Source organism: Anas platyrhynchos, chromosome 8 (assembly GCF_047663525.1).
Source record: "Anas platyrhynchos isolate ZD024472 breed Pekin duck chromosome 8, IASCAAS_PekinDuck_T2T, whole genome shotgun sequence".
In the NCBI taxonomy this organism is placed as follows: Eukaryota; Metazoa; Chordata; class Aves; order Anseriformes; family Anatidae; genus Anas; species Anas platyrhynchos.
In genome coordinates, this window is record NC_092594.1 from 14,090,614 (window position 1) to 14,115,496 (window position 24,883).

General features: G+C 38.0%; 1 protein-coding gene across 2 annotated transcripts in view; it reads right to left on the bottom strand.

The window, feature by feature from the left end:
- The window catches only part of NEK7 (NIMA related kinase 7), a 66,480-nt gene that overhangs the window by 11,861 nt on the left and 29,736 nt on the right, over window positions 1–24,883 (bottom strand). For both annotated transcript variants that reach the window (XM_027462474.3, XM_027462475.3), the window contains 4 exons: window positions 15,761–15,869; window positions 13,660–13,767; window positions 6,768–6,862; window positions 2,143–2,256 (listed from right to left, as the gene is read on the bottom strand). In XM_027462474.3, the coding sequence (XP_027318275.1) occupies window positions 2,143–2,256; window positions 6,768–6,862; window positions 13,660–13,767; window positions 15,761–15,869 (426 nt within the window). The remainder of the gene's footprint in view (window positions 1–2,142; window positions 2,257–6,767; window positions 6,863–13,659; window positions 13,768–15,760; window positions 15,870–24,883) is intronic.

The window sequence follows — 24,883 nt, forward strand, 5'->3', positions numbered from 1 at the left end:
TTTACTGTTTTTTTGTGTTGTTTGTTTGTTTTGTTTTTTTTACAGTTCAAGCCAGCACAGTGTTTTGCCAAAAAAAGCTGGAAAAAAAAAAATCAGGAAAAAAAGGTGTATCTTGGTGCAATGACTAATGAACACAGGTATTTTTTCATGTGTCTTATAGAAGATGCAAGCTTTCACATTGGAAGAAAAAGTGCTTGCACTGCAGCCTCTATAGTTCAGTTGATTACTTCTTTTAAGAAACTACTTCCATACCTATTACAGCTCTGATTCTCTCACTATATTTTAAAATAACTAATGTGTATTTTATAACTGGTTTACCCAAAGTGCATGTATGCTTTCAAATGAGGACAAATGTAACATGTGCTTTGCATCAGTTTTCAATGCTAGCAACTGTACAGAGGTAAGTGAAAGGTGGAACCCCTTTCCCTACCCCAACTCTAAGACCTTCTATCTGGGCCAGACTTTGATATCTGCCCCTTGGCTGGGAATCCGCATATCCAACTTCACACTTAGCTGCAGCGAAGTAGCCCTGCAGGCAGGCCAACTTCAACGAACCACTAGTGGTATCATCATTAAAATCCTGCTGAAGGTCACCATGGAAACCGCCTGCTGAGGCTTCACTGCTGCACTCGGCATCTCCTAATCAGCTACCATGTGAAATGCAAATTCAGACAGTCTGAAAATTAGTCAAGAAGAATAGAGGATGAGGATGCAGATATGTGAAATATTCATGCGCTTCATGGAAAAAGGAAGACAGCATGAATGACACAACAAAGAACGGCCCCTGACATTCTTGCTATCATTTTGCATTATTGTTCACACCCTACTGTATTTCTAGGCCTCCAGTTCTCGAGTTGGTTATAAGAACTGCCATATTTATAGGCTACAATAAATAATAATTAAAAATGGCCAAGGAAAATGACTAATTGGTAAACCCACAAAGAGGTGTATTGCATAAATTACACAATAGATCAGCATTTCATCCTTCGTAAAGTCACTGAATTAGCTTTTCAAGTCCAGTTTTTGTTTCATAAAAGAGGAAAAATTGTCACTGTAAATACAACAAAACAAAACACTGGGCAGTAATCTTTTATTAATAGTCCAATCACTGTCTTAGATTGCAAAAAATTAGAGCTTGAGAATTACAAACCCTACTCCATAAATGAAATTGCACAATACTGTTTATTAAAAGTATTTCAGCAATGGCATTTATTTGTGTTTTTTAAGTAATCTTTAATTCATGTAAGCTGAATTCAATTACAATTGGTTACTAGTATGTGCTCTTTGGTTTACAGCTTCTATCACATTGCCCTGTGGTTTGGTTTTTTTCGGCTTTTTTTTTTTTCCAATGTGGGAAAGTATTTCAAAACTAGCATCTCAGAACATTAACGGGCAAACATTTGTATTTTTTCATCCTGTTACTCTAAGAAAAAAATACTTAGTTTCTTTTGATTTTATAGCTTAAAAAATAAGTATCCCCCTTAAATGCATCGACAGTAAGGAATTGCTAGAAATCAACTTCAAACATACACTGCTGTGAAAGGCATATATTGTTCGAATTCAACTACTATGTCTTGCTATATTTCTCTGAAATTTACTATTAGGGTCCACTCTTTCATGCAAAAGAACTGCCATTCAATTAGGGCTCAGTAGTTGTATAATGTAGGTAAATGGGAACTAAACAATTCATTTTTACTAGTGAGCTACATTACATCTACTTTAATGCAAGCCTCTAGAGAAACAAGGCTAGTGCACTAATTTATTGTGCTACATAAACTCACGAAGCTGTGCTTTTAGAAAAGCATAATACCTACGTAAGACTCAATCCCATTATGACATGTAGTGCCTATCATTGTGTATTCTGGGAAAGCTTTTTGTCATACTTGCAAGGAAGCTCCATGAAATTAAGAAGCTAACAGGATGAGGTTTCCATCATTAATCCCCCAAAATTTTAAATCATATCAGAGAAATGTTTTGACAGAAACATTTGAGCAAGTTCAATGAGCAAACACTTGCGGGCATAACCTGCAAATAACATAAAAGCACACAAAGTTCATTTACTTCTCTGGAAGCGTGCCAGCACTGAAATGAGGATCAAGCACTGAAATGAGGATCAAGCCCACGAAAAGGAAAATTACTTACTTCCTCTGAATAGTGATCTGAAGGGAGAGGTGGATAGTCACACTGTTCTATCTTCTTGCACAGGGAGTACAAGTTCATTTTATCACCATAGAAGGGACTCTGCAGTGCAGCCATCTGTTTAAGGAAAACGTACAGTTTGCTTTTGTGTTTTTAAGTACACCTGTTTTGCTATAAAACATGTAATACTAGCAAATCAGAAGTGATTTTTAATGACTTTTGATTCCCTGCTTGGTAGCGTCACAGTGCTAAAAGCAGAAGTTTCAGGACTATTAGTGTAACCAGTTTGCATACTTATTTTATGCTGTACCTGTCACAATCCTTACATTGCTAGATTTGAATTGTACACCGTAACAATTTCATGAAAAATCTAGTAGTTTCAGCTACTGTTGTGAGCGAGAAGGGTCCATGCACCACAGAGGGGGAGAACAAAAAAATCCCACAATATAATTTTCCTCTGAAGACCTTTTGGAAGAAAGAATATCATTTATTTGAAAACATCATCTGATCTAATGCAATACTGTGTAGTGAAAATGCTGGATAACAGTAGCAGATTTTGTAACCTCCTATAGCCATTAACACTACACTTTGATGAAGTAGTGTGAGGTTTTTCCTTTTTTTTTTTTTTTTTTTTAATCAAGTAAGGTAAAGGTAACATCATCTAGATTTAAACAAGTCTTAAACCAAAAACCTCATAATTCAGTATGTTATTCAACAGGATTTCAAAAATTAATACTGCATCCCAAAGCATCATCAGAAGTGGCATCCATAAACTATAATTTACAATTATAATAAAAGAATATAGGAATAGCTGTTGGAGAACACTTAAACGATCAGCTTATACATGGCATTAGATAAACGTAGGTTTTATTTCCTGACTGTGTTAAAACTTAAGGTGGAAATAAATGCAATGGTTAGCAGAATTACAAGTCTTAAAATTCATTTAAAATCTCTCCATTCCGTTCAAAGCTTTCCAAGTCTTTGAACCGCAGCAGCACGAATGCTGCTTTGAGTGCAGCGCTGCCCCAAAGTCAGTCACCCTTTTCTACATGTGCTAATAAGTTTGATTTTGGAAGGACAATGTGTACATTCCCCAGACAGGCAGAGTGTGTGTGAAACACGCTAGTCCATGCTGTGCTACTCAGTGAGCTTCAGCAGGGACAGGACAAGCTGAAAATGGCTCTCATCTGTCTTCTGGTCTTCCAGATATCAGCTTAACTCTTTCGTGCCTAAGCAGCAACATCACCAGGAAAAATGTATGAAAAAATGACGAAAGTTCTTTTACATTTACTTTATATATTCTAAAAATTCTCCCCGTTTAGTACTTTTTTGTATTAACTTCAAGTAAGAATAAATCATTTTAAAGCTCCCCAAACAAATACAATACTACAGTTCTGTCCTGCACTCCCACCCAAAATCTCTAACTGTATTACCAAAACGTTGTTAATTTTTGGATTTATATGATATTGGCTCTTACCTTAAAAAGAATATTAAAAATGCAAGCTAAAGACCAAAAAAAAAAAAAAAAAGAAAGAGGAAGAAAGAAAAGAGAAATCAACTGCAGAGTCTGTATGCATGCAGGAATTCTAAATAAATGCATAGATACTCATTTTCATACTCTAGGTGTTCATTAAGAAGTATTTTTGTTTGAATGCTGCAGAGTGTTAAAAAAAAAATCTGAATGTCCCCTAAGGAGTTAAAACAGGAATACTATATTTTCATGCATCTCCTGCTTTGACAGATGAAAAATGTCAACTGTCCTGTTTTTATTTTCAAGCTTTTGCACTATTCATCTGGTTCATTAGTGCATCTCGCTGCTGCCCCTGACAGCTGCTCGCCCTCTCCTCCCAGCAGCTGAATTTTTCAGGCTAATTTGATCCTCCACACTGAGACGATCGCTAGAATGATTGACTTGCTCCCTGACCTCCAGGGTCTGACTTTCCTGATTAGTATTCTGGGGGTGTCTGAGGGACGAAAGCCCACTGTCTGTCTTCAGGGCTGGTGGCAGCTCTCTCTCTCTCTTTTTTTTTTTCCTTTTTCTTTTTTTTTTTTTTTTTTGAACTGTAAGCCACCAACCTACAACCCTGTAAGGATGCAATTGCTACGCTGAACAATAAAAGGAAATGTGTAAAACCTACTTTTCCATGTAAAGGTCCATGTAGCAAAAGCACAGCATCTTGATTTTAATTAGTAAAGTCTACTTTGTTGCATATCAATTAAAACTCCAGTGGTAGTGTTTTTGAGGTTTCAGAAATACCTGGGGCTCTAAAATACTGACTAAAATACAGTTTTAAAAATCTTAGTGGATCCATAGTTAGGACTGAATAATATGCTGTTATATAGGTTAGAAATATTTTTTTTAATATACATTATAGCAAATTAGTCTAAAATTAAAACATAACTGAAAAGAGTTTAGCGGCAATTAAGCATTTATTGAGAAGTGATAAACATGCCACAGCTTTTCTCTAATGAAGCTGGAGAGAATCCAGAGCACATAGCAAAATGAAATCAATATAATAAGGCATGTTAAAATGCAGGCAGTAGACATAACGTGCATCACAAAAAAAGATACCCTGTACAAAACTGCACTGATAATAAAAACACTGTGCATTAGTCCATGCATGACTGAAGAACCTTAAGCAACCTCTTTCAAATAAAAAAAAAATTAGGAAAATGTAAAGCATACAATTTGAGTTTACTATACTTAAATTTTAAAATTAACTCAGTGATAAACAACGGCAAAAAAATATTCAGTATATTGTAGAATCAACTAAATAGGATAAATGCACCTCTAAAAAAAATAAAAAAATAAAAATTAAAATCTATAGCTGAAGACACTCCCATATACCATACCTATACAACACATACCAACAGTAAGAATCCTAACTGCTTCTTTCTTATAATAAAGAAAAAACACCACTGCAACTTAAATACCATCCTGATAAAACTTCTAAAAATAAAGACTAAGACATTTAGCTATTTTTAAATTATTTTCCAGATCAAAAAAGAATTAATATTCACATTGATTTTTAATATACTCTGTTCAGCAGCAAAGCTGAAAAAAAAATCTTCAGAAAATAGCCAGTGATTTCTATCCAGAAATTTTATTTTATAAATTATAAAAGAAAAAAGTAACCTTATAACATTTATTTTGTGATAATTAGTTTTTCGAGGTTTTTGTTTGTTTCCAGATGAAAAATTCTCAAGAAAAACAATGAGAGAAAAAAGGAGTAATAATGAAAAATCCTTATCCACCTTTACACTATCTTTAGGCTTCTACTTGTGTAAGTGTGTAAAGTGGAACAATAAAATTGATGGCAGTTGCCATGGTCAGTTCTAAGGAATCCTAATACAGAGTTTTAAATTTCCATTCCAGATTAAAACTTGCAAACACTTGCTCAGGTATCAAACTTCACTCCTGTGAGTTATCCCAAAGTTTTATAAGCAACAATATCTGTTAACTCTTCAGGACTTCAATATAGCTATTTGTCCTGTTAATATTTACAACAACATGTTACTGATATAAAATAAACTAATACTACTGGAAACAATTCACTTTGTAGTAACATAAAACTTTAACAGGATGACAATGTTCTCCACAAAATCCTAAAACAACAGAGGTACCAATTCTGCTGAAAGCGTTAAGTTCTGCTGCCTCACCGAAAAAAAAAAAAACTCAGAAAAGTGAGTTAGATATATAAAAGTTTTAATCTGAAACTTGACTAGAAAGATTTTGCTGCCTGTGCTCTGGTGGAAAAAACCTTTCCCAGCATCCTTCCACACAAGCATTTAGCCTTTTGATCACCAAATGATACGCAAAGAACTTTGAAGATGCAGCTGCCTTAGAAGCCTACCTGTTCTTCACACCTTCCTTTACCTCTATTTGAATTTGCTCTGAATATTTATTTTCTCAGTATATAACATCATGTATAATTATGCAAGTGTCACCTACCAATCTCAATTGTATTAATATAGAAATTAACCAATATTCTCAGTTTAACCAGCTGGGGGAAAAGTAGAAAACATACCTTTTCTGCAAAGTAGAAGAGATCAACAGTTAACGCAAGTAAGAAGTGATAAGTACACAGTAGCCTTTTTCAATTTATTGTTTTACTTAGGTTTTAAATAATTTTAAAGAAATTAAGCTTGTAAAGTATACTTTAATAAAGTATACTTTAATAATATAATTATACTGCAGTTTTCAGAAGCATTAGTTGCATACTCAAGCCAGTCCTACTATTATTCAAAGTATTTATTACCAAGCTCATATAATTAGCACAGGCCATTTAAAGTCTCTAGAATGATTTTTACATCTGCTTATCATTACTCATTTCTTAATCCTTTAGTTATGCCCAATCTTCAACAAATTGTTATAAAATCTTTGTAGCAAACCCAGTGACAGGAAAGTCTTGAGTAACAACACACAAATCAAGTACTTCATATGCTGAAGCTATGTAAGAATTCCCGTTGCTAATATAAAGACGTACATAATAGCTGAAAAGTAGCTTTTCCACAATGCAACATGTTTTTCTAAACAGCAAAAAACATAGAAATAGATCCTAAAACAGTACTTAATGTACTGGGGGTAGGGGGAAACAGCGTTACTGGGTTCACTCTATCAATATTACCTCATACAGCAGACAGCCTAGAGACCAGATGTCAGATTTGAAGTTGTAACCATTTTCGTGTATTCTCTCTGGAGACATATAATAAGGTGTACCAACTGCAATAAATACACAAGTATTTTTGAATGAAAATTTGTTATACAACAGTGAATAGTTTTCTTGTCTGAAAAACAGTTTTCTTCATCTTCCATAGTTTTCATTTTACTACACATGTAATTTCAATTCATACTTACGACTCTTCAGTTCGATAGAAATACAAATGAATTTGATAAACATTTCATCCAAGGCAGCTTTATTTTCACTACTGATATCCAAACGATTAGAATCGTTCAGTTGCAGAATACTTACAATTTTTGTTTTTAATGAAGCTCAAAAAAATTCCAGAGTAGTGATTTTCTTCTAAAAAGATCCACCCTACACATATCTGCCTGCCCCACTCCCTTCCATCCATACTGTTATCACAGACTGGAAATAATAGCTGTTAGAATTTTTCCTCCATGGGTTTTGATTTTTTATTTTTTTTTAAATGAGTTGCCTGTCCTTCTTTTTGACAGTATATAAATCACAAAAGGCTGCTTTTGAAACTACTAAGCACAGTTTAGTTTGAGTATCTGAACCTGAGCCTGAAATCCAGGATCTTCAGCTTCCCAGAGAGGAAGGCTGGAAAGCCTGGGAGGCCAGCAGAAGCCCAGGTTCCTTGGAGCGACTTGGCCATCTGCTGCAGAACCAGGCCCTACCAGGGCTTTTCAGCTCCTGAATCTGGGACTGGCCTGGCATAATCCTGCCTCAGAGCTGCAGGCTCTGGAGACGTCTGCTCTTGAAAAGCAGCATTTACTTGGGCTGTCCCAGAGCAAATTTACATGAGATACTCTGGGACAGCTCTCCTGATTTTAATCAGGCCCTACCCATCTGTGTCACAAGTTACTTGAACAAGGTAAGTGCAGAGAAATATTCTGGCTCAAAAAAATAAATAAAAATAAATTTAAAAATATATAAAAAATAACGTGAGTGGCAATTTTTGTGCACCATCTCTGAACATTGTGCCTATATACCCCCCAAATGACTGCCTAACAGAAAAAAGGATCAGAGATCTACACAGGATTTAATTTGTATGTAATATTTTCCTAAGCACTGAATCCTGATGAAGCAATCCAAATGAGTGCAGTCAACTCAATACAAGCTGACCTTATTTCCACACTAACCATCTTGCAACACAGCCAGAGATTAATATCAACACTCTTACTGCACAGCTACAGAAATGGTGACTGCAAACCTCAGTTGTATTTAACACAAATCACAGGGATCTTGTACCACTTCCACTTTTCTGAATTAGCCCCATCTATTCAAAACTGATCGCTGTGTGAATGAGATATAATGAACCTGTAATTCCAAATCTGAGTAGTCAGACTAACAGTTTTCAGAGTTATTGTAATCTAACCATTTCCAAAAGTTCAGAGTTTTGTCTTGACAATGTGCTCTCTCTTGTAAAGGCCGGCATCTCAAAGTGTACCACACTTTCTCAGGGGAAAATGGAGCAGGAAAGACAAAAAAACAAATAAGAAGTACTTTCCTACTTCAGAGGCCCAGCTCAGACCAGGAAACGCGCTGCCATCTTCTCACAGGCCAGGCCGCTGCTGCTGGTAACCCGCAGCTCCCACCAACAGCCCTCTTGGCCACCAGCACGAACAGAGGCTGAGAAGCGACTCATAGGCAGAAACATAGGGACAGAGATCCTGTCTGTCACGGGGACAGACGCTGCATCCTGCGGTGGGCTTGGCCCCATAAACTTTAGGGGGAGAGCAGTGGGTGTCAAGGCCCCTGCCCCAGAGGCCTGGGCAGCGAGGCCGGGCGGCACAGCTGGCGGCTGAGACTGCAGAAAATCAAGAGCTTGAAACAAGAAAGAGTGGGGAAAGGCAATTCAGACAAGAGGATCACTGCAAAAACCATTCGCTCTCATGAGATGATCGTGCTTACTCGCAGAGAAATGGTCAAGAGAGATGGTCTTCTCCCCACGAAAGAACAGGGGCACCGATGGTGGGACTGCAACACCAGAACAGCTCCAGAGCGTCCAGAAGCAAAACAAAACATCTCTGCTAGGCCGGTATAACAACAACAGGACTTTAATAGACATTTAATGACAACTACCTTGCAACTGGAAGCTGTAATTAAAAAGCTTGGCTTGATACAGCCTTCATAGTTTTATTATTCTTACTGTACTTCCTCCTTGAAAACCTGTTTTTCCTCCCCCACAGACTCTGTGAGTTTGGGCACCTTTGAAAACTTTCAGCTGTATTTTGCATCTACCAATGCAGGGATTTAGTACGTTCAGACGCTTTGCTGGCAGGACTCATCTACTAAAACAGCAAGGCAACAGTAACCTGGTTCTGAACTGGTTACAGAAGCAGTGCCTGTGCTGTGCTGAGACGTCAGGCGAGGAACTGGCAGTGAGTAATGTGCCAGAAAGAGGCTTCACACAATCCACAGGGGGCAGCTGAAAACACGGAGGTTTGAAGGTTCATAGCTTACCAAAAGCAAAGGTAATTTTAACCAGTAGCTCTGGGAAGCCTGCTGATACATTAGGGGTCTGATATGACTGTGAAAGATTGATGATAGTGAAAAGGAAGAACAAATGCTATCATTTTACAGCGTTTAGCCTAGTGTAACACCTTAACTGCAACACAACCTGAAGCCCCCAATGACCAACAAGTGAAAGGAATAGAAATTACAGTTATGTACTCATTGAAATCACAAAAACAACCTGAAGATCTAGACATCATTACTACTTGTAAACTGTTTTCAAGAGAACATGACACAAGATTGATTAATCCGAAGGCACTGCCCCTGTTCTAAAGAAATGCAGTCACAGTACATACACAGCAGTGCGCTGCTGGCAACCAACTGCTAGATTTGATTATATGCTATGTTTCCTTCCTGAATCACGATTTTTTTGTGGTAAGTGAAATACAGCATCCCAACACAGTAAAGAGATGCAACTTTCTTTACTCATCTGAAGAAACAGAATTAATACAAGACAAAGAGGTAACACATTAAGGGGCCTATGCTGCTAAGAACAAAATCTGTAACTTCACTACTCTGTTTACTGCTTTTCTGCATCTTAAGTAACCTGCAGGTTTTAAAGGTAATCTCTTTGAAAATGGCCTGTGTCAGTCAGATAAACTGCTTTCACAGAACCTGCTGCTGCTCTGGAGCTCTCTCCCTCTAAAGATGCTGCAGATCTAGAAAATGTTGTTTCCTCATACAAGCTTTCTGTTACTGGGAAAGGGAACGGTCATAATGGAACCAGTGGTTATGAGGAGGGAAGCTGGATCTGAGGGATCAGAGGCAAAGAAACTACTACGAAAAAGGGAGCGATGACAAACAGTCCATCTTACTACCTGCATAAATGCATAACTCACACTGCAGCTGAGTTAGAGGAGAACGCGCGTTCACTTGAAAAGTAAATGCATCAAGGAGTTGAATGAAACACAACAACAAACTCCAAGTACTATCAAGCTTTCTTAAAATGGAAGAAAAATCTGTCTGGTAAATGCAAAGCAACTTATATAAAGCAATGTAATGACTGATTCAGAAGGTGTTCCATAGACTGGTTTTAATATATTGAATAATGAAATTCTGCTCATTGGAAGAGGAAAATTGAGTGAAAGAATGTAGAATCATCAGAATTTAATACAAATGATCTTTTGCTTTTGATTTTAAGAGGATCACAACAGCTCCTTTACCCTGCAAGAAGGTACTCACATCATTGCAGCAGCGTCCACCCAGTCAGCACACCACGCAGCCATCTAACACAACCACACTGGAGAACAGTGTTTTTTTTTCCTAAACTGAACTACTAAAATACGGACGTAGATCCACTGAATGGTTAACAAAGACACAAAAAGCACATTTTGACATTATCTGCATGAGTCGGAGTCAGGATTGCCATTTGATCAAGGCACTTAAGGCCTGGCATTCAGCAGTAAAAGAAAACAACAACAACAAAATGCAACACCCACAATCATGGACAAAGGACTAAGAAGCCTGTCTTACTGGACGCTTCTTTCTTTCTTGGGTGCTCTTCCTGACATCCCTTTCTACTATCATGTTTCCTGATGCTCAGGAACTTGTCAAGCTCATATCAAATCAACAATACAAAATACCTTCATTTCCTTTGCATTTTTTTTTTCATTATTATCAAAAAGATGTATACATGCCATTGTAAAAAACACTACTGTTTTGATAAGGCTGTACAGAAGGAGTTAAGAATATTAAAACACTCTGTCCAGTGCATTTTTTTCTCATTTGTTTCAAATGGACCATCAGTGAGTATTTTAATTAAATCAGTATTATTCATAATTAGCAGTTAGAAGCTGTAGCTAATGAAAATTTTAGTACATTTCTTTATCTCCGGAAGCCTGAATCTAGTTTGCTACTGAAATTTTTATAAAGCCTGTAAACAAGTATAAATTGCTACACATGTTTGTAATTCACCATTTTCTATGCACCAAAGGTTTATGGAATCACAAAAAGATGCAACTTTGAAAGAAAATTCAGGAAAACCAGCCCCAGAAACTGCATGAGAAATTAATTTGAAAAAATGGTTTCTACAAGTGACATGATAAATCAGAGTGTCACTGTCTCCACAGCAGCCTAAGTTAATAGCTGAACAAAACCTTCTTCCTAGGCTAAATTCTAACATTGTCTCATAATTAAGCAGGGAAAATGGGCAAAGGAGCAGAGGCAGGGGGAACACAACAGCTCCTCTATCAGGGCACAGCACCCAACATTAGAAACAACAGTTTGCTTTGTTGTTGTTGTTTTTCCCCACCTCTCCCTGTCTGGATGACTCCTCTATTTGTAAGAGCTGAGTTTTAACATGCTTAGGAGGAACTAGAATTAAATCTTGAGGGTTATATCTGAGCATCCATGAGGAACCCAAGCACACTTCCTGGTCTCATTGCTTCTTGTCTGTGTCTTTAACTCATCCCTCTTTTTTTTTTTTTTTTTTTTTTTTTTTTAATATTAATGCGTGATTGCACATCTGTGTCCAAGTCTCACCTCGCTCCTATTCAGATCGCAGCAGTTCTTCATGGCTTGGACTACAGCAGTATCAATATGATGTTAAAGGGAAAAACTAGAAGGTGTAAGAGTACCCAGGGACTTTCTGGGAGATGAGGAAGTAGGAACTGTATAACAAAAAGATTCTTTTGTAAAACAGTTATTTTGTTTTTTTAATATAATCATCACCCACGTCTCAAATGTGGTCCCAGCATGGTGAACAGCAGTCCTCTCATTTTCTGTAATCTACTGGTAACTGGGACTATCTGAGTAAAGTCAAATTAAGAGGTGAGGATAAATATGGCACATTTTCACCTAAGACTATGAAATGTTGCATTTCTAATTAGAACCAACAGCATCTGAACAAGCACGATTCTGTGTGTGTCCTCCCATGGACTTAAAATAGAGACTTGTAATTATTACTTAAGACAGACATGAGTGGTTATCTTGTGTACTTCTGTCAATCAAAATATCCAAATGCCTAATTACAGAATTATCACCATCATTTGTATGAAATTCTCACTGAGCAACATTTGATTAAATTTTACCTATCTGTATTCCTGTTTCACTAAGGTCCTCTGTCGAAACAGGAAACAAATTCTAGACATTACCACCAACAGCCCCGCTCTTCAGGGGTCTGGAAGTTCATTTCACACTCTTTGCAGTCAATGACCAGGCTTGCATTCAGCCGCCAATAAACAGACATTTCAGGGAACAAAACCTGAAGATGCTAACTACAAGCCAACTATGGGGAAAAAAATATCTGCTGTAAACACTAAATCTTGCATTTCTCTTTAAAGATGCTGCTACTGTAGAAGAGAAGTGTTTCATAAATAAACAGTTCCTCTTAGATTCTGTAATTTGTCCATTCCCTGCATTTAAACAAAGAATCTTTCAAATACTTTACTTCTTTTTTTCCCTTCCGAAGGCTTCTTAGTCATTCCAGACTTCAAATGCTCTCATACGCTACTCACAAGATATCACTTACATGAAAATTTTGCCAGGAGAAATTTTTGCTTGAAAAATAGTGGGTTTTTTTGCATGCTGGCGAAGAAGAAATTGGACATTTCAGAAGCTTTTTGTTTGTTTATAAAAATCTTTTTTCTTTCATTAAAAAAAAAAAAAAGGAAAAGGAAAAACCTTTGTGGATCATAAAGCCTAATTCGGATCTCTCCTCAACTTATTCTGCATAAATTGAGAAACGTAAACCTTAAAACATTTTTTAGACAATTACCATAATACAAATGATACCAGATACTAGCTGTAAATGAATTAAAATAGTTTTTCCACATTTCTATCTTGTGTTTTTAAGGAGAAAAAGGAGAAAAATACAATCACTATATTGTGGACATTTTCCCAAGCTGATCATTAACTAATCAAGTTATTATTTTTTTTAGCTTAAACAGAAGTTTGTCTTTCAGCCCTTTCAAAAAGCATCACTAACATGCCTTCAATACTACCATACAACATACAGGCATAAACAATTATATGCTTTCCAACACAGATTGAAGTTCACTTCAATTGAAAAAACACATCAGTACTATTGATCTTATTTTTTTCTATCATTTCTAGGAAACACTACTATAACGAAGATTTGTTTTGAGTCAAGAACATACATTAAATGAGTCAAAGAAAAAAAAAAAGCAACCTGTAATGCCTGAAAGAGACACAACCTCAGCATTACAGCTTTTCTGCATTAACACGGCTGCCCATTCTAGTTTATCAGATGGCATTAGCTGCATGTTAATGTTTTTTCCCTCCCCTCCGATGAACGGCCACAGTATTTCTACTACATAAAAATCCACCTTCCCTTCCCCTCCCCCTCAGAAAAGCTTACCTAAGGAATGAGCAGCTGTGGTTTTGGAACTGAAAAATCGTCCAAGTCCAAGGTCTCCAAGCTTTACTACCCCTGTAGCTGTAATGAACACATTAGCTGGCTTTATATCTGAAAATAAACAACAGAATTTAAAAACTCAGTATGAGATTGTGAGAAGAGCTATTTTAAGTATGGGTAATACTAACAAAATCTGACAGTGCCTTTTAGAAAGACGGAATCCGTTATTCAGAATTTTAAATTAACTATTTTAATAGTCCTAGCATCACTCAAACAACAAATCTAAGAGCTGTGAAAAACATTTAAAAAAAAAAAAACAATAACAACACTAAATACCACATCATCCACCCCATAATCACAGAAACACATACAGCAAAGCTTGTTACTTCTTTATGTACACTATCTATAAGGACTACCATTAGAACTAGAAAACTTCTTATTATGCTTTACGTAACAGTCCAAAACATGTTTTCATGGACTGTAAATCACATTTTTCATCACTTTTGCTGATCAGATTACCCGCAGAGGCAAGATGTTATTTATTTGAAATAGGTAGCTGATTCTCTTTAATAGAAGGCATTAAAACAAAAGAAAAGTTTTACTCAGGAGAATGGTTATTTGAACTTGTCAATGGAATTGGGCTAATGAAGTAGAAACAAAGAAAAATAACAATGTATACCCCAGACGATTATTTTTCACAAGTAATATTCAGTTTAAGTTTTAATCCAATCCTTTAGGGACTACAGCAAAGATTTTTGTGTTATGATTTTTAACAAGGTACCTAACTGTTAGTCTTAGTAAACTGACCTGCTACTTCTTTGGCAAGCGTCCCCAGCTCTTACTGAGTTTAGGACCCACACACTGGGGCTCAAAACTCAGAGAAAATCACTTAAGTGTGAAAAGAGAAGAGTTTACCTTAACCGTACCCTTATCTTCTTACAGAACGGGTAATTCAGTGTATAACCATAGATTTTCCAGAAACTCTGAAGGTAGTATTTCAGCCAAAATAAACTGAAATAAACTAATTTCATCAGAAAGCATTCTGGTGAGATATCTGTATCTTATAGAAAGAATTTGTAATTTTACATCCCTCTCTTTGTATAATTTGCACGTGCAGGTCTTTGTACAAATGCATAGGGAAGAAAAGGAGAATCAACAGGGAAAGCCATTTGCCGGGGCACATCCAAGTTTATTTTGCTAAAGGGTGCAGCACCTCTGGCTGCAAATGGCACAGTTCATCAGAGATTGAGAAACTTTGCTTTTAGGCAGCTATTTGCATCCCAGGAGAAGGCAGCCGATAACCTAAGACATCTAATTTCACCTGAACCCAGAGAGACAACCCATATATAGCTTGCATCTCATAGCTAGAGGGATTTCCAAGGCAAAAAAAAAAAAAAAAAAAATCTACATCTGAAAAGCAACTATTCTACAATCTGTTTCCTTTGACTCAGTTATAAGGCAAAATGAAGACAACATAGGGAGGAGACAGCAGCACAGAGGATTACAATGGGTAGAGGAGATTTAGTACCCGACAGGGATAGCTGTCAGCTACAGGGGCTGTTGGGACACGGTACTTGACACCCAGACTGGAAAGAGCAGAGAGAAGCAGAGAAGGGGAGAAAATGCTCACGGCCAGCAGGTAAGGGAGAAAGGCCAATACATCACTGCAAGGATGCATGGCAGGAGGTAAATACTTTGGTAAAAAAAAAAAAAAAGAAAAGAAAAGAAAACACTAGGGAAAAATGGATAAATATAGAAAAACATGACAGAAAGTAAGAGCCAGGAAATCAAATTGAGCAAGTGAAGAGGAAGCAGCAGCAAGATTTCCATTATGTGCATGACTACACAACTATCCCTTACTTTGAAAACTACGTATCACAAGCCAGTGCTGCAAACAAATGCTGACTACAGCCAAGGAAACACAAAGCACCAACTTCTGCCACACTTTGCTGTTACTAACAAACATTACAGAAACATACATTGTGTCAGCTGTTGAAACTGATTCCATTACAATTATTTGGTGTTTGGTGTAACTTGCATTGAACCAGCTTCATTTTCACACTGTAAGAGTTTTACTAAAGATAAAACTTGGATCTTCCATTACCTCTATGCATAACACGACGAGAATGCATGTGTTCCAACGCACTGCAGAGCTGAACAAAGTACTTCCAAACTGTTCGCTCAGGAATCAATCTCTTCTGTTTCTTAAAATGCTTAAAGAAAAAGAAAAAAAAAAAAAGATAGTCAATACATATTACAATTTAAAACTTGCATAAAGTGGCTGAAGAAATACAAATAGAAAATCCTTTAGTTAAAAATCAAATACGTGAGGCTCACAATCTAATTAGAAAGGTTTACTGAAAGCTTCTTGACACAGAAAGCCTCTTCCTTAAGTATTACAACATATTTCATCAATATAGATGTTTAAAATCAGTCAACATACTAGCCACAATTGAGGTTAGTGAAATGAAATTGCGCTTTCCCCAGGCTCTCACACCAGCACCAGCACCCTCCCCAAAAAAGAAGGATTTACATGGCATGCAACTGTTCTCAGGGCAGGATTAATGTGGTCAGAACAGCCTAGTGCAGAGTAAGTGACCACAGAACAAATGACCATCTTCCTTCCACCAACTTGAATTTCCATGTCCTCATTGTCCAAACAGAGTAAAAATAGCCGTGGCACAAAATCACCAAGAAAGATCACCTAAAACTAGATCAGATTATGCATGGCTGAAGTTTCTAGGACTGAAGGAGTACTGCCTATTTCTGAAAATTTCATAGTGATTAAACTCTTGTTCAAATATTTTTCATCACGTAAAATCAACCACTCCCAATAACTGGTAGCAGTTCAATAGCCTGTTAAAACTTATGTAAAACATAATTATGCTCTGCTAAACACATCACCTTCAAATATAATATTCAGGGACTGAAATATAGTCCTCCTAAAATACATACTGAAAACCTGGAATTCAGCCAATGTCAAAACGTGCAAGTTTGATCATTATGAGTTTTGCAGCTAAAGGTGAGAAGACTGAAAAACTGTTGCTCGTTTTGTCTCTTTTTAAAGAATCCTTATTTTGACAGATTTAAGCTGACGAAGGAAATACATGAACAGCATTAATTAATTTAGATAGAAAGAAAAATACCTAGATGTCTTTTAATAGTGTGTGTACACACACATACACACTTCACAATCATACACACCCTAAGTTCATACAACAAACATTTATTACCCTGGAAAAATAAAAATATTTTCATATGCTATGTTCAAATGTGCCACTGAGAAGTTGACAGCTGCATCTACACATTACAGAGACGTGCAGGAGTACAAGAAAAATGATTTTAAAATAGCTATTGTAAAATGCATCAGTCATACAAAGGATCATAAAATTTCACCAAAGTGTTTTTAGTTATAGGGACGATTTTGAAAATGCATTTTCATTTAAATGAGGCAAAGAATATAAATTACTTGTTTAAATATAATTTTCTCAGTCTTGGACTGAATCCAAACAAGCCCTGTGTATCTGTTCTCCCCATAGCTGGATTTGCATATCAGAGGATTGTTTGATGTCAACAGGAAGATGGAGACCAGGTTTCTTTTCATTTAAAAACAAACACACAATACATGTAAGTATGTGCACATGAAAGCGTAGTTCCTTGATTTAAAATGCATTCTGAAATTATCATAATTATAACTAGGTATTTTATTTAAACATTCTGATTTTATTTATTTATTTTAACTGAAATCTAAGTACAAGCAGTGATGAAACACCATTCACAAAATGTCTGAAATACAAATACCTTCCATTATGGATTTCCATTCCTATGTACTTTAAAAATACACTGATGGCTTTCACTACAAAATCTGCTTCAGTTCTTACAGTGCCAGCATGCAACATAACAACAATTTAAGATGTAGTCTCATTCTACTGAAAGCATTTACCATTTTTCATGATACTAATAACTTCTCTTCCTGAAAACATCACTTATTAGCCCTGTAGATTTTGTATGTTTATCCATCTAGAGAGGATGTCAAAGAGAGCTGTTAAGTTTGCTAAAAATATGTAAACTGAACAAAGACACTGGATTATTTCTAAATTTATACAAGCGAAAATGCCTATATGTTCACGATAAATTCACTGAACATTATTTTGTGTAGTAATTAGTTACTTTTCATCAAAATATATATTCTCAATGGTTTCTTGGGCTACTGTCCACCAATAAGCAAGACAGTGATGAAAAGTCTCCACCACTAGGAAGGACTGATTTTGCAAAAACTAGATGCTGAAACAAATTGTATGTTTCTAGGAAACAGTCCAGTACACAGTGTTCTTGGAAAAGTCAATGAAGAAATGGAATCCCGTTCTTGATGGACCCTTACCTTCTAACAAGAAATATAAGTTGATTGGAAACAGTCAAATTTACACCTGTTTTATGCCAAACAGCATAATTAAATCCATATAGCATGTGTTAACTGCACTCAAAGCAGGATGCTTTTCTCTCTCTCCCTTATTTTAAAACAGTCTCCAATGAAAAATGCAGTTCTAATGGTTGCAGGTTTCTCCATTTCCTTTGGAGAAGCCAAAAGGCAAAAGACACAACAGCAAAAGAATAACATCCGTCATTGTAGCAGGGCACAGCAGCACCACGAGCACTTCAGTGTTAGCTCACTGCCTAGTGCTGTTGTGTATTAAGCAGTCTAAGGTCCATGCAATCAAAAGTTACCCTTCGTAGTCCACGTTACCATCACCTCTTCAAATTTGACCTTAAAGAAGCATGCCCTGACATAAAGCTTTCTGAACTAATCTCATCTTCAGCGTTTTCCTATTCTCTTGCTTCTTCCACATATCTGAGGCTCACGGGGCAGTCCTGTTGTCCCGCTGATCCTTGACCTTCTAGCGTGTGACATTTAAAAAAAGCCTAAGTCCTGTTTGAGGTGAAAGATCAGCTTCAACATTGTTGAAACTGGGCAAAAATAAATTGTTAGTGTATGTGCATTAAAAACCTGGGCTGTGTTGCAAGCTAGTGTTTTAACAGGTAAATAGAGAACGCCGAGCATGCTCACGCAGCAGACTGTCTCCTAGCACGAACAAGCCATTTCAAAAGCCGTACCCCATGAAACTTCCACCTACATCGTTGAGAATGGAATCACAAAAAGGTGCTTAGAAGAGTTTTCACAATGTCAGTACAGATAAAACTGCAATTCAGTCATTTAATATAACGGGATTTTTTTTCTGCATGTAGATTTGCTACTCAAATGCCTTAAAGAGCTTTAAGGTAGGCAAGTTATATCACCAGTTTGTCTTTCTGTCCCTTTTTTACAGTCTTACTGAGCAGTTTCATTATGGGAAAATAGAACTCTCCAGGTTTTCCCTAATGAATTGTTAGAAGAAAAATGAAATATTCTCCAAATGTTTCCATCCTAGTACAGTTAAATATAGCTGCCTTGCACATAAACAGCGTATGCCATTCAATTTCTTGGAGACAGGAAAAAAAAGTGGAAGATAGACGGGGAAAAAGTTTGAAGTCAATATGAAAGCATGGAATTATACTGGGTTTCTAAAAATGATGCTTTAAAGGTCAAATTCCAAAAGCAAAAGTGACAGCAATTAGCAAATGGTCTTATCTAGGCTTAACAAGGGCATCTGGGAGAATAAATCTAAAGGAAGTATGCAGGGCTACTATGTCTGGCTCTGGTAAGAAACCTAAGGATTTCCTGCAGATGGACAAAGAACAGAAGATTTCAGTAAAATTACAGATTTCAGGTATGGCTGCCTATTCCTCAGTAGCCATGCTTTATATAAAAATATATATATATATATATATATATATATATATATATATATAGTGTTCAGCTCTGATGGTAGCATCTCACAGAATTTTAAGGTATGATTTAGGCTGGTTTATACCTCAGTAAACATGGGGGGGGGGAAGGAATTAAAAAATGGGGGTTTAAGACGAAAGCTAGACTCTAGAAATGAAGAGGTTTGTGAACATCACTTCCAGAGAGATGATAAACTGATTATTTGAACAGCTTTTACAGAGTCAGTGTAAAAAAAAATTCTGCTCCTAAATTAGTGTCAAACTAGCCCAGAAGAACATTCACCTGAGTCTTGCTGCTGTGCATGCTCTAGGCTAGAGCTGCCTTCTGAAAGAGAGAATCTAGGGAAAAAGTAAAAAGGGAATGATCATTTCCTTGCTTTAAAGAAATTCCCTTTTCCTTCTTTCACATTCTGATGGCAACTGTGTCTGTTCTCAGGACTTCACTGGTGGCTTACAAAATCATGAAGTTACTTTTTGCTATTTGATTACCTCGACTTATCAGAACGCGGTGAATCAACAAGCACATACTTCTGGGAAGGTATCTGAACTTCATCAAGAGGAAAAGGATGCAGGAAGGAATTGCCACCTAACACATAACGACATTCTTAGAAACTTCTATTTGCGTTTCTTTGGGATTCTTTTTAAATGTAGGATCACAGAGTCATTCCTCTAGGTTGGAAAAGACCTTCAAGATCACCAAGTCCAACCACCAACCTGACCTATCGAGTCCCATCACTAAACCATGTCCCTTAGCACCACATCTACACATCTCCGAAATACCTCTAGGGATGGGACTCACCACTGTCCATGAAGAAATTCTTCCTAGCACCTGATCTAAACCTCCCCTGTTGCAACTGAAGATTGTTTCCTCACGTCCTGACACTTGTCACCTGAGAAAAGGGACTGACACCCTCCTCTCTAAAACCTCATTTCCAGTAGTTAGAGAGATGAGGCCTGCTGTCTGCCTCCTTTCCTCCAAATTAAGTAGCCCCAAGTCCCCACAACCATTCCTCATGTGTCTTGCTTTCTAGTCCCTTCAGCAGCTTTGTTGCACTTCCCTGCGTATGCCCGAGCACCTCAATACCCTGCCTGTATGGAGGGACTCAAAACTCAGTGCAGTATTTGAGGTGTCACCAGCGGACAATCACTCCCCTGGTCCTGCTGGCCCCTCCATTTGTGATGAAGGCCAGATGCTGTTGGCCTTCTTGGCCACCTGGGCACACCGCTGGCTCGGAGAGAACAGAGACAGGGCAGAGGAGGCTGTGCAGTCGCAGTGGGAAACCACGGCAGTGCAGGCAGGAGTCTCCTTGTCAATGCCACAGGAACAAACACGAACTGGCGTGGGTTTTCTGGATCAAAAAAGACTGGTAGAGATGGATAGCAACACCTGCATGATTCTGAGACTCACATCTAGAAATGGAGTTTCTATACAAATTATTTTCTATTTAAAAGGTTCTACAGTTCTAGCACAAAAGCAGTGTCCCAGGAGCTTTGTCTGGCTCTGTTCAGCAGAATGCCAGGCTACCAAAAGGAAAGTGTGCGCCCCTCCCCCAAGGAGAAACAGACTAACAACAAATAAATAAATAAATAAAAAGAGACAAACTTCTCAAACATATTCTCCTTTCACACACAATCAAAATAAAGACATCTACTTAAAAGAAACAGAAATATTGCAGGAAAAATACAAGTCAAAATTCTGTTATTTCCATGTTTAGTATATATTTTTATGCTAATAATCTATTAATTAGACTGCTAGTAACATTCTTGATTGAACTGTGATCCCTTACAGAGCTCTGACCAAAATCACTTGAATATATAGAGAGATATATTCAAGATAGATATTTATCTCCATCCAACTGCCTTTTCAAGGACTTGTTTCATTTTACCTGACCTAGAGTCACTCTGTTCCACCTAATGGGTTTGCTCATGAAAAAAAAAGAAAAAAAAAAGAAAAAAAGGAACACAGAGCGTTTGGAGATCAAGATCACCTAACAAAACCAGATCTACTTGCAGAGCCACTAGAATACAATTTCTAATACTGCATCATTTTCATTGTCCCTGCAGTTACCGCTGAGCAGGGCTTCTCAAAACACACAGCCACATGTTTAAATTCAACAGTGTTTGTTTACATGCATCTCTCTCCAATAAATCCCCTTGGGAAACCTGGTACAGCATGAAGATGTGAGATCTGTGTTTGAATCATTAACTCTACCTCCTAATAAAAAGCAATGGCATGACACAGTAAATACAGAGGTTACCATTTTAAGGTTTTTGTTTTGGTTTTTCATTTTCCTACAAATAAGGCAGACAAATTTGAAATCCTCTCTCCGTTCTCAGCAAGTTACTCACACAGTACAAACACTGACATAGGAAAATTTGCAGAAACTGGGTGAAAACCTAAAAATAATCCTCCAGCACTGTTTGCAGGACATCTCAGACAAGAAAGGCACTAAGAACCATTGGTTAGGAACACCTTTCCGTTCGCCCTTCTCTCTGAAGAAGAGTCAGGGAGGCAGACAATTCTTGCTGCAGTGGGTGAAGGCGGAGATGAAACACCCCAAGCACTTCTGCTGCAGCTGGATCTATCCGAACAGAGCAGGGAAGTTTAACACCAAGTTAACTGCACGTAGATGACTGACACCATTACACGCCTTGAGAGGAATGCCAGCCAGCTTACACAATAGCTTCAGGCACACTGTCTACGAGACGGGGACTGTCCATCTGACAAAACAGCGCTGATTTGAGCAGGAAATCTGCCCGGTTATTCTCATTGTCCCAGTGGCAGAGGCAGACATCAGCATTCCTTCCCCTGGCACACACAGGTACCTTACCTGCTGCCACTGCTCGCCTGCGAGCTCAGAGGCAAGGTGAGGGGACAGCACATGTACGGGGAGCAAGAGCTTACCAGAAGCAGCTTCCCTGCCCCGACACGGCTCTGCCTTCCCTTTTTCTTTCGTGACTGTACAGCTGCACTCACAGTGACTCTGCTTCCTCTGGGAACAGCCTCGGTTGTTACTTACTACACAACTAGCACACATAAACCAAGTTGAGTAAGGAGACATTTTTTCAATTCAACAACAACAACAAAAAGTTTAAGAAAAAGCTTTTTAGTGGCTTTAAAAAACATTAGTGGCAAAAATTAACCTGACTGGTTCAAAGCCCCAAGTTTAGCATTTAAGAAAAGGCATTAAAAAATAATCATTTAGTTTTGATCTTTTGGTCTCTATGTAACAAATGCTGTGTTAGAGCATCCCCAGTACTATGTGCTTCTTTGAGTGATGCTGTCTTTTCCAAATATTTTCCAAAATGCCCACACAAGAAAAACAACCTAAGAATAAAGGTGGCACAAAATGAAAGGATATTGAGGAAAAAATGCAAATATTTGATGCTTTTATTAATGTCATACTTTCACAAAGATGCTAAACTGCTTTGTATTATAAAACATAAGCAAATGCTAAACAAAAATGCTACAAGTCAGGATACACTTTTTAAAACTTGCATTTGCCAGTCCTAATACATCATTATCATGAAAAAAAAAATGCCTAAAAACTACTTTTAAAAAAATACTTCTTTCAAAATCACGATGTCAAGCATTTGGATGCAAATATGCGTATAAAAACCCTCAGAATTAAAGCCACCAGACTTTCTTCCCCCGAGAGTGTGCGAGCAGTTTTCAGTTGTGTTGTTGTTTTTTTTTTAATTATTATTTCAAAAGACCCTTTTCTCATTCACTCATGACACTCAGTTAATGAGCAGTTTCAAAATGTCTCAAGGCTTTATTTAGCGTGCACTATTCAAAGCCTATTATTAAATATAAACTGGGGAAGGGAGCTTCCTGATACACATCCTTGGAACATCAAATTCATGAAATAAACTTCGTGAGGTTTATCTTCACAAATGGCCTTAAAACTGATGAGATAGTAATATCCCTATTTTACAGACTAGAATGGGGAGCAAAGAATTAAGATCAAAAGTGTTAATTACTTTTGGCACCAATCTTGAGCACCTCCTTTTCAACATACTTAGCTTTATGAAACAGTTCATCTTCAAAGCACAGTTTCCACTCAGATCAGATGAAGCTGTGAACGCTCAGTACTTCTACAAATCAAACCCCGGTTCTACCTTGATTATCAGAAATACAGAATAAGCAATTACAGTTCCCATCAAAAAAGCAGTTGAAGGGGTTTATACAGTATCCCTTACGACCAGTACCAGAGGCAGTAAGAAAGAATAGTCTCTGGAACAGCATTCAACTGCATTAACCAGGAAACCTTTGTCTTCCTTTAATTCCCTGCCTTGGAAACTACAGCCACAGCAAAGGCGGCAGCGCAGCCACAACAAATTACAGCGCGCACTGCACAACCATAATTCCCACCCAGAGTAGCTGCATCCTTAACACCGAGCAGAACAGTGGTTTGTCAAGGAAGAGCTAAACCTGTGATTTGCTGGAGTGTAAGATACTCAGCTGTATAATTCGCTAGGTCTGAATGCCTGCTTTTGCAGATTCAGTGTTGCTTCCTTAGGTTATATGCAATTCCCTGGATTTAAAAGAAGCATAAAAATAACAACAGAGATGCAGGCTCTCCATCATATCGCTCCATGCAGCTTCCCAGAGTTGGCACTTTTACAGCCACAGCTAGTGCTGGAGCTGACCAAGCAACTTGCACAACAGAGCATCATCCTTCAGGAGGTACCAGATGGGTACGCCAGCGGACTTCGTGCACGTCTGCTGACAGCAGCAGAACAGCAGCACTCCTGAACCATCAGTCCCCTTCCACTCTTAGCAGGGCAGTACCCCTGCAGGACAGGCTCTTCTTTGTGCTCCCCTTACCTCTGGGGGATCTGTAACTCCTGCGCAGCCTGCCTCTCCTCTACCCCCCGTCCCAGACCTGCCCCCTCCCCTTTCCTGTCTCTTCAACACATTTTCTCTGTTTTTGCAATCACTGCCTGTCCCCAGCCTGTCCAAATTACCCCAGCCAGGCTGTCCACCTACTGACAGTCCATTTGTCTGCCCAGGGTCCCCGCACAGGCTGTCCTACCTTCTGGAAACAGTCGGTCCTTCACTCGGCTCACTGTGTTCATCTTCAGCACTGGGGCTCCCATTTCTCCCAGTGCATTACTCCTGTTCTCATTCTCCTACACTCCTCAGCCTCTAACGCCTTGTGTGGCCACTTCCCAGCCTACCTTGTCTCACGAACTGCTCACCAGCTAGTCCCAGCTCACTTGCCTTCCCCAGTCCCAGTCAGATCCTCTCCCTGCTCCAGGAGCGCCCAGCTGCGTGTCCCCATGTACTCGTTCGTCTGCGTTCTGCTCAGACTGCTCCCTTCTCTCTGCTTTTAGAAAGAATAAATACCCTTCAAAGGACAGGAAAGTTTACGCTCATCCAAAGCATCTGGGAAAAAGC